Source organism: Rhinichthys klamathensis, unplaced genomic scaffold, assembly GCF_029890125.1.
Source record: "Rhinichthys klamathensis goyatoka isolate OS25496 unplaced genomic scaffold, OSU_Roscu_1.1 h1tg000029l_1, whole genome shotgun sequence".
In the NCBI taxonomy this organism is placed as follows: Eukaryota; Metazoa; Chordata; class Actinopteri; order Cypriniformes; family Leuciscidae; genus Rhinichthys; species Rhinichthys klamathensis.
In genome coordinates this window covers 5287501-5298461 of record NW_026606579.1, presented here as the reverse complement: position 1 = coordinate 5298461, position 10961 = coordinate 5287501, and the positions used below count along the sequence as shown (strand labels likewise).

General features: G+C 38.5%; 1 protein-coding gene across 1 annotated transcript in view; it reads left to right on the top strand.

Moving 5' to 3' along the window:
- Positions 1 to 428: 428 nt before the first annotated feature.
- slc38a4 (solute carrier family 38 member 4) overlaps positions 429 to 10961 on the top strand; it is a 24513-nt gene continuing 13980 nt past the window's right edge. The window contains exons 1-9 of the mRNA XM_056245375.1: positions 429 to 552; positions 4541 to 4687; positions 5027 to 5120; positions 5208 to 5323; positions 7928 to 8001; positions 8081 to 8173; positions 9308 to 9389; positions 10385 to 10467; positions 10553 to 10611. Coding sequence (XP_056101350.1) covers positions 4581 to 4687; positions 5027 to 5120; positions 5208 to 5323; positions 7928 to 8001; positions 8081 to 8173; positions 9308 to 9389; positions 10385 to 10467; positions 10553 to 10611 — 708 coding nt within the window. The 5' untranslated portion in view covers positions 429 to 552; positions 4541 to 4580. The remainder of the gene's footprint in view (positions 553 to 4540; positions 4688 to 5026; positions 5121 to 5207; positions 5324 to 7927; positions 8002 to 8080; positions 8174 to 9307; positions 9390 to 10384; positions 10468 to 10552; positions 10612 to 10961) is intronic.

Genomic DNA, 10961 nt, shown 5'->3' with positions numbered 1-10961 from the left:
GGTTTGTGTGTGTGTGTGTGTTAGCACATGGGATCACTGTTCATCTCTGGGTTTGTGTGTGTGTGTGTGTGTGTGTGTGTTTGCACATGGCATTACTGTTCCTCTCTGGGTTTGTGTGTGTGTGTGTGTGTGTGTGTGTGTGTTAGCACATGGCATCACTGTTCATCTCTGGGTGTGTGTGTGTGTGTTTGCACATGGCATCAGTAGCGAATGCAGATTGGCGGCTGCTGGTTTGGCGTTCGAGAGCGAGATTTTTCAATGTCTGCGTCCGCGAGGGCGAGCGACCCCAGATTCTTGCCCCAGTGCAAACAGAAGTTGATGCAACGCGTCTGCCGCTTATCTCGAACCCCGTGTGCCCTTCAGTGACGCAGGTGGAGGGGAGTGGGGGGAGGCGGAGCTTCACGCGGAGCGCTTGAGAATCGGAGCGTCCTGATTGGCCGAGTCAGGCCCTCCCAATGCTCTTTAAAGCTGCCACTCACCTCACCTCCTAAAACGAAGCTCATCCCTGTTCTGTGAGCACATCAAGTGTCCTGCGTCCCACCGGCTCTCATTGTGAGTAACCAGACCACCATTAATAGATAATAACCTGGGTTAAAGCTAGAGGAGATCTGTTAAAAGTGTGAGTTTTTGCATTTGGTTGCTCATTGCTGGAGTTTTGTGTGTGTGTGTGTGTGTGTGTGTGTGTGTGTGGTCTGTGTCAGATCCAGCCGGCTGGTTGAAGCACAAACACAGACATTCTCTTTGAAGAGCGAGTGTTTCTCGTGTCGTAAAGCGCTCAGGTCAACTCCAGCTGCTGGAGAAATTCACCAGAACGGCTTGTTGACACTGAAAAACAAATTGTCGTAGAAACAGTTTTAGAGTAAATGTTATAACTGCAGTTAATTCAATTTAAGTCGTTGAATTAAGTGTCGAAATGAAATGGTATTTTCTACTCCAGTGAACAAAGCGGTTTAAAGCCACTCCTCACAGGTTTCACTTGGACTGCATGTTAACAGACTGGTTTAAATGGTTTAGTTTATTTCGTTGTTATTTCCAAATGCTTCTGAAGGCGAGGAGAGGCGTGAGATTACAGGAGAAACATTTGAGGTTTCCATTTGTTCTCCTTTTCTTTTATTTGCTGTCAAGGACGAACAATTGAAGTGCGCCGTCTACTGTTTTTCTAGTTCTGCTTCTGGTCGTAAATCTAAAAGTGTTTTATTGTGTCGAGAGCTGCGAGTAAAGTCGTGTGTTATGAGAATGTCAGATCTGTTTAAGGAGTGGTTGCATTAGTTAGTGTCTTGCTGGGTATGTTGGTTGAGTCAACCTTTTTTTTACTGGTTAGTCTGGTTTTTCGAGGCTGAAGTTTGTTATTCTTGATGTCTTGACAGCTGAAGTCACATAAAATGTATGTAAATGCTTAGTTTAAATGCTTAACCAAAAACTTCTATCATGGTATGAGTCATTTTAATATACGGGAATGTTATTTACATTACTGTTTATTCATTTAGCAATATCTTTTACACATAAATGAGGGAAATATGAATATAATCATCTGGCAATCCCTATTATTTATAACCCATTAATTTAAACGATTGTTCTTATTTTGAACTCGATGGATACAAAGTATCAGATTATTTATATGAAATGAATTAAACAGCTTCACGTTATGAAACTCAAAACAGTGAAACTAAAACTATAAAACGGATAGTTCAGACTCTAATTTCTGATTGGATGAGATGCGTTGTTGTAAAATACAGATAAACAACCACAGCTAACAAACATATAACGTTCCCATTAAGTTATGAAAATGTTTTTTCTGAAAAGTAAAAGAACATTAAAGAACATTCCAATGTATCGTTCTTCAAACTTTATCGGAAGTTCTGAAACAAGTAGAAACATACAATTTCTTATACGAAAGTGCAACTACAATGTTTCAGAAAAAAAACGTCCCATAAGCGATGTATGAATAACTTTTTTTGTGCTAGTGTTTTGAGAACGTTAATAAAGACCAGATAACTTTGAACAAACGTCTATTAACGTTACTGGAAGAACATTTGCACATTCATAGTTGGATTAAAGAAAGTACATTACATTGGAGAAGTGTTTATTCTGATTTTTGCTGTTGCCAGTGTTTTATAAAAGCAGTAAGCCACTGTCTATATGCATTAGTAACACAGTAACGTACCACATCTGTGTGCAAGAGAAGCTTCCCAGTCCTGTGGGCCAGAATGAGACCTGTGGAATATTTTCAGCTTTCCATGAGTCTATAGTTCTCAGTCTCTCTGGCCACATTTATGAATATATCAATGAGGGCTTTGTGTTGGTGGGGTTGTGGGTAATTGGGTTCAAGAATGGTTTTGGCTGTGTTTTGGCTTATGAACTTGTCTTATGCAATGCTCTCCGTCTCATTGGAAATGGTTTTCAGAACGGATTGTGCCTAACATGGGCTGGAAATAGCTGACCTGAGGCCAGTGAGTGTTGTGCGCTAATAACAGGTGTGTGCTGAAACGGCGCTAAACGCGTCTGATTCCAGAGTTCATGCGTCATGGAGCGGATCAGACGCACAGATACATGAGTCCTCAACCCAAACATTGAACAAACACACCCTTTATGTGGACCTGGAGCAAAACACTGAGAACTACAGCAACTCTCAACAGGGAATAAATCCTGAATCGGGCCACAGTGACGTGTGCGATCGCAGTGATAAATATCTAAAAACTGTAGGTTCAAACCCGTCAACAGGCCAATTTGTGTACTGCGGTTTCCAGGATTATTGTACCTGTACTACCGTCTTATCAATATCCACTATTGTGTCCATAAAAATGCAAAATGGCCCAAATGCATGGGTTTATTTGGGCTTTTTGGAAGATGTTTTGCATGAAAATCACAAATGTGTTTTTTGGCTGTCCAGTTTTTATCAGGACAAACTTTAAAGGACTTATTTTGTATGATGGACTCAATTTGTCTCAAAATACTCTTAAAGTATCTTCAATTGAGTTGATATACATAATTTTTAGTCTTTTTTTATGATTGATGTTTGTTGAATCAGTCTGTGAAGCTGATGTGGCGATACATTTAAATCCAACCAACCTTTAAACTGTTGGGAAGAAAACACCAGGATGGATTTATCTCAAGTTCAGGGATTAAATCAATACATTTGGCTCTGAATGTTGTTATATTGACTTGTTTAGCAGGATCAGTTCATGGTCACTTGTCATAAACTAAGGAGTTTAGGAACATTTACTAATTCTTTATGATTTAAAAAAGTCATAAAGACTAAAGGGAATGATGTGTAGAGCTTCTTCCCGGTTAACAGGGAACGTTCTGGAAAGGCTCTCTCAAAGTTATGAACAAACGTTCTTCCAGTTACTTTAAGTTATCTGGTCTTTAATAATGTTCTCAAAACGTTAGCACTAAAACATTTATACATGGAACGTTTTTTCTGAACGTTTTTTGTTTAACATTTTTTAAGTGTTACTGCTTGTTTTTGAACGTTCAGAGAACATTAAATAGTAAAAAGTAACGTTCCCATTATGTTTGAGGAATGATAAGATAGAGCGTTCACATAACCAACAGAACATGTTCAGAAAACATTAAAAAAGTACGTGTTCTGAGTTTGTCACGCCACAGAAAAATGTGTTATTAGCCACCCAGACAAATTTGAATGATAAAAAAGCCGCCAAGTAAATAAAATAAGCTATCAAAACCTTGAAAAAATTAGCATTATTCTCTGCTCTCAAACGCTGGGGGTGTGTCCACTGGGGGGGTGTCCACTGGGGGCGTGTCCACTGGGGGGGGGGCGTGCCCACTGGGGGCGTGTCCACAGCTGTGCTGAAACCACGCCCACTCGCGGGAAAGCTGTCGACGCTGATATCAGGTGAAACTGCTTTCGGGACGGGAGATAGTCAGTTCGGCCCATTCACCAGTAACAGTACCAGTAATCAGTGAATCCCAGTTGTCTCCGACGAAAGTTTATATAACTATCCCGTGTAAAATGATCACTACAGAGGCGGGTGTTGGCGGTGATCCTCAGCTCTCCATCAAGGTGGCTCTTCACAATATTAATCCATCTCTTCTTGATAGGATCGTTTTTCGGAAATTTAAATAAGGACACGGATCTGTTTTGTAAGTGATCGCATCCAGGGAATACTCATTTCCGTGACAAAGGCAAAGCTAGCTTGCAAACTGTAGGCTGTAGTAACGCGATTGAGAGGCGAACTGATGCGAATGTGCTCATTGTTAGGGGCGGGGCCAGCCTCAGTGGCTCCAGTGCATCATCTACAGGAGGGGTGGAGCTACCGTTTTAGCCCCGCCCAAAAATCCTGAACACAGCAACGTTGAAAAACTGTTTAACGGTCTAACTCCACAATTCAGTACTTCACAGTTCACAGTCGTTGTAATGTGTTTTAGCAATACATTTCTAACATTTCTAAAAAAAAAAATTGAATTGCCTTTACAGGGACTTAAAATAACTTAATGGGAACGTTAGCTCAAAATGAACATTTTCGCCAGCTTGCTGTAGATTCCAGCTCTAACCAAACTTCCCCGGTTGTGTTTCCAGCTCTTTTCCCGGAGACGAATCGTTCCTCACGGCTGTAGACATGGACCGCATGGAGCTGAAGAACGTGAACACTGAGGCGGACGACGAGAGCAGTGTGGATGATCGAGACACAGAGCCCATCGATTCAGAGAAAGCCACTATCAACAGGTCAGAGTCGCCGTTGTGTGTGTTTAACCCTGACGCTGTTTGATGTCCAGATGTAGAACGTTGTGACACACAGTCTGATGGGAAATGATGACAGTATGTGGACAAACTCGTGCACTGATTCATCATGTAACAGTAAAGAAATACTACAGTTTAATGTACAGTTAAAGTCTATTTTTATTAATATTTTTATCCCTTGTTTTAATTTATTTTTTATGCACCTGTGCACCAGGACAAGTTCCTTGTACATGTTGTACTTGGCAATAAAAGCTGATACTGATTCTGAAATGAGATCCTATATAATGTTGTCTTGACGTAACGTGTTTGTGTTGCCGATTACAGCCAGTTTCTGGATGAAGAGGACGCAGAGAGTCAGAAGTTTCTCACCAACGGGATGATGAAGAAGAAGAAATATGAGGAATATCATGAAGAATATGTAATATTCTAGTTCTGAAACACATTAGCATATATTGATTCTGTCTCTCGAGCTGTTGATTAACCCTCTTTTCCCTCTGTTTCGCAGCACCCGGGTCACGCGTCGTTTGGGATGTCCGTCTTTAACCTCAGTAACGCCATCATGGGCAGTGGGATTCTGGGACTGTCCTTCGCCATGGCCAACACCGGCATCGTACTGTTCATGTGAGTGTTTGTGCCCTGTCATCTGAGAAGTGGGAGGGACGTGTTGTTGAATTTATCAGCTTTGCTCATGAATATTAAATAATGATAATAATAAATTGGCTCTTGAATATTAATTAGGTGATGGAACTTTCAACCACTAAAATGTAGATGTTATAAAGTAGGCGCTAGATATATATATATATATATATATGCAAATACCCACCCAAAAATGATGTACATACAACTGGAAATACTGGATATATTTAATATATATATATATATATATATAAATACCCACCCAAAAATGATGTACATACAACTGGAAATACCGGATATATTTAATATATATATATATATATATATATATATATATATATATATATATATATATATATATATATATATATATATATATATATATATATATATATATATATATATTAGGGCTGTCAAATGATTAATCACGATTAATCACATCCAAAATAAAAGTTTTTTTTACATAATATATGTGGGTGCACTGTGTATAATTATTTTGTATATATATAAATACACACACATGCATGTATATTTAAGAAAAAAATATTATTTATATATAATATAAATTATATATAAATCTATATACAGTATATACATGAAAATATTTCTTAAATATATACAAGCATGTGTGTGTATTTATATATATAAAATAATTATACACAGTGCACCCACATATATTATGTAAAAATAACTTTTATTTTGGATGTGATTAATCATTTGACAGCCCTAATATATATATATATGTATGTGTATATATGTGTGTTATACACAACAAAACAATATTATACAAAACAACAACTAAAAGTGTTGTTTTTAATATATAACATATATATATTATATCAATAATATCACACTTTTTGTGATTATTTTTTTTTTACAGTAAGGCCACACTTAAACTTTTGAAACCATTGTTTATGTACTTATTTATCTACTTATCTAAATTTACTTATTATGATGGTTTCAAAAGTAATACGTGCTACGGCCTTGTTTGTAGCAAATGTGGTGCTTCCAGAAACCCGTTGAGAGGATCTTATCAAAGAATGTTCTGGCGATCTCGGTGTCGGGACAGCAGGGTTTCTCAGGGCCAGAGCTGGTGTCTGTGACATGCTACACCGCACGCATCGCAAATGAACTATATGGCTATATTTAGCTCAACGGCTCACGTCTGCTGTTCAGTGAGGGGTTAAAGTGTGTGTGTGTGTGTGAGACTGACAGCAGTCAGCTGTCCCACTGACCCGCCACAGCTTGAGGAAAGTCGAACACACACCTTCAGCGCTAACGGTCACCTGAGTGTCTCTCGACCCGCATCTCTCTTCATTCTCTGCTGCTCATGTCAGACGGTTATTTCTGTTCGGTGAGGCTGGTGTCGTGTGACCCAACCACCATTAACCCAATCTGAAGATCCCTCTCTCTATCTTTCAGTGTGTCTACAGCTCCAGCTGTGCGTGAATTAGATGTGACAGTAGTTTTTAGGGGTGTGACAATATATCGCAATACAAAAATGCAACAAAATGTATCGTGTATAGTTCACACAAAGTGAAAATTACTGTGTGAAAAACAAGTTTACAGAGTTTTAGTGTCAGTACGACATTAAACTACTATATATAATGTTGAATAATGCAATGGGGGAATGTCTTATGTTACCCGTAAAAAGTGGCCTACATTATTTTAAATATATCTAGTCAGTGAAAGAGTGCAAGCATAAAAGCTCCAGAATCATGAATGTTTGTATTCTGGTGTCACCAGCACCAAGTCCAAGCCTATTCATTTACAATCACAATGTAATACCAAATTTAATTTTTTGTTAAACTTTTATCATATGTCTTGGAGTATCGCAATAATATTGTATCGTGACTTCAGTATCGTGATATGTATCGAATCGTGACATTGAGGGGATTGTTACACGCCTAGTAGTTTTACAGCACCTACACTTCACAAAAGCCCTGCTGGTTACCAAAGTTACCCTGCTTTATTAATATTCACAAAAACAATATACATTGTTGTAGTTTGATGTTCGTCTAACATTTTTTTTAAATGTTACTACTTGTTTCAGAACATTCAGAGAACATTCAAAAGTAACGTTTCATAATGTTTGAAGAATTATTAATGTTCCTTTAACGTTCTTATAACCAAGAAAACACATTTTAAAACATTTAAAAAATATTTTCAACATTCAGAAATAGTGTTTTCATAAACGCAAAACTAAATGCAGTATATTCCGTTTTTTTATTACCATTAAAACCAGTTAGGGTCAGTTTGATAAAAGATTAATAAAAGATAATGGAATGCACAACAATTCAAAAATAAAACATCCATAGATAACATGTTTTTCTTTTGACCACTGACCTTATTTTGAGAGGACCTTTAGCACGGGCTCGTTAGCATTAGCTGTGTGTGCGGTCAGTCAGACATGTATATGTGCACTCTGCTTTTAGAAACCTTTCAAAAATAAACCTCAGTTAATGTCGCAGCATGTTCCTTAACAGGCGATATAAGATGATATATATCGCCTGACTTGCACAAGTTTTAACTCATGATTTTTAGTAAAGGTTACAGGAAGAGTGCTGACTTTTCTCGATGTTTTCCCAGAATCCTCCTGCTGGGAATCGCTATCCTGTCGCTGTACTCCGTTCACCTGTTACTCGTGACGGCCAAAGAAGGAGGTGAGTGTGTCGAGAGATTGAAAAACACACGTTTACATATGAAACATGCAGTTGATGCGGTAATATCCTCTGGCTGCAGGATCGCTGATCTACGAGAAGCTCGGAGAAAGAGCGTTTGGATGGCCGGGAAAAATGGCAGCATTTGGATCTATAACTCTGCAGAACATAGGAGGTAAAGTTGTTATCTTTAAAGAGCACCTATTGTGCTGTTTTCCGTCTTAATCGTTCTTTAGTGTGTGTTGTTGCTGTTTGAGCATGAAAACGTCCCTCCAGCGGGAGTTATTCTCTATATCAGTGTCACTGTTTCTGAACTCCCTGAAACGCCTCCATTGTAGTCTTGAGTTTCACAATATTCCTCATTATAATAATTAATACGCAGAATAAAGGGGCGGGGCCTGGTTGAGTTAGTTAGTAGTGTGTTGAAACCAAGCCGAAACCTTCCTCTCTCTCTTGAAACCAACACTGAAGTGACGTAAACTGCAGTTCATCGACTGGCCACTAGAGACCGGCTGCAAAAGAGAGTCAATCCCATAGACCTCCATGTTAAAATGCCCAACTTTACAGCAGAAAAAAAATAGTTTACAGTCTGGTGCAAAAAGTGGTTTTGGTCTATATAGCTAATTTTGCCCTTCATGACGACTGTGAGGGGGGTGAATTTTTTTATAACTCATCCGTTTAAATTATATTAAGCCTTAAAGTTCTGCATAATTAAGGGCGTGGCTACTTGAGTGACAGGTGGATTGCCGCTGATGTCACTACTAGCCGTTTGTCAGCTGTCTGTTAGCGTCACGTCACCTCAGCTAATCCGCCTCGCTGCGCATTTTCGTTTATCCGGGAGTGACGCCCGTGCGTCACTCCCGGATAAACGAAAATGCGCAGCGAGGCGGATTAGCTGAGGTGACGTGACGCTAAGATGGCGACGGCCGGCTCCGCCCACTTTGGGCTTCAAAAATGCTCCTTAGAAACACTACGGGTGACTCACACACACTACGAACATATTTTTTTAAGGTCTATGGTTGAAACGGGCGGTTATGGGAAGGGGCGGGACATTTCCCAAACACACTTGAAGCACTCGACCAATCACAACACACTGCTCCAGCCGACCAATCAGAGCACAGTGTGCTTTTCAGAAGGAGGGGCTTCATAGAGACAGGAAGTAAACAGAGCGTTACTGACAGACTGGGAAGAGAGGAGCCGCAACAATGGAGGATATGAGGAGAATAATCAACATTCAAGCAGGAAAACCTGTTCTAGTAGAGAAACAACAACATCAAGGCTTACATGAATGTGTTTGGTTTGTCTTCAGCCATGTCCAGCTACCTGTTCATAGTCAAATACGAGCTGCCAGAGGTGATCCGTGCGTTCCTCGGGCTGGAGGAGAGCTCTGGGTAAGTCTCAGTGATGTTGAATGAGTGTTTGTGTCTTTATACAGGGTTCGTACAAAGTACTTGAAGTGACTTTTTGAAATTTAAGTCCTGGAAAACCCTTGAAAACAGACATATTTATGAAAAGGTACTTCGAAAAGTGCATGAATTATTGAAAGACAATATATGCAAAATTAGTGTTTAACTTATCTGCCTATCTGATATATATTTATAGAGCCATTTCGAATGGCTATGAGCGTGAAATTGCTCATATTTCCAGTATATGATACAGCTTTCATTATTCAGGTCATTCATAAGAGAGAAAAATTAGTTTGAACAAGGCAATATCTTTGTCATAGTATCTTTCAATGGTTAAAGATACCTCAGTCATTGCATGTGCTGCACTTTATTTGTACCATTTTGTTTTATTTAGTTTATTTTTATTGATCTATTTACCCTTTTTTAGAAGTTGAAAGATAATAAAGATATTGTTTGATAGGTGAGATCTCGGATTGTAGTCCTTGAAAACCAAAGAAGTAGTGCGTGAATAGTTCTTGAAAGCCCTGGAATTACATTTTACAGTATCTGTACGAACCATGTACAGGTGAAACTCGAAAATATCGAGCAAAAGTTCATTTATTTCAGTAATTCAACTTAAAAGGTGAAACTAATATATTATATAGACTCATTACATGCAAAGTGAGATATTTCAAGCCTTTATTTGTTATAATTGTGATGATTATGGCTTACAGCTTATGAAAACCCCAAATTCAAAATTAGAATATTGTGAAAAGGTTTTCATAAGCTGTAAGCCATAATCATCAAAATTATAATAAATAAAGGCTTGAAATATCTCACTTTGCATGTAATGCGTCTATATAATATATTAGTTTCACCTTTTAAGTTGAATTACTGAAATAAATGAACTTTTGCACGATATTCTAATTTTTCGAGTTTCACCTGTGTAGATTAAAGCGTATTGATAATAACCCTGATTTATTACACCCGTTATTGTGCAGCGAATGGTACCTGAACGGGAATTACGTGGTGCTGTTTGTGTCCATCGGCATCATTCTCCCGCTGTCCATGCTGAAAAACCTCGGTAAGACTGTTTTAAGTGTCAGACCGTTTGTGATGTGGGGAAGTGTGTGTGTGTGTGTGTTTCTCACTCGGTTCTCGTCTCACAGGGTATCTCGGCTACACCAGCGGCTTCTCTCTCTCCTGCATGGTGTTCTTCCTGGGCGTGGTGCGTTTACTTTTAATCTTTATGTATCTTTAATATTCAATTCACGTTTATTCACAATACACATCGTTTCAAAGCAGCTTTACAGAAAATGCGTCCACGTTACAATTCAGAGTGATCTGTTATCAGAGGTAACTGTGTAAGTTATGTATTTCAGAAATGTACATATACAAAAATTGTATTAATTTAAATTATGTAATAATTTAAGGCAGAAACAATGAGCTCATTGAAAGTAATGAATACTTGTTTGTTGACATGATTATGCATTGGCGCATGTTGATTGATAATATGAACTTTATAACTTAACTTTTTTTATGGTATTATAAGATTGATGTAGTTTATCTGTGCATGGT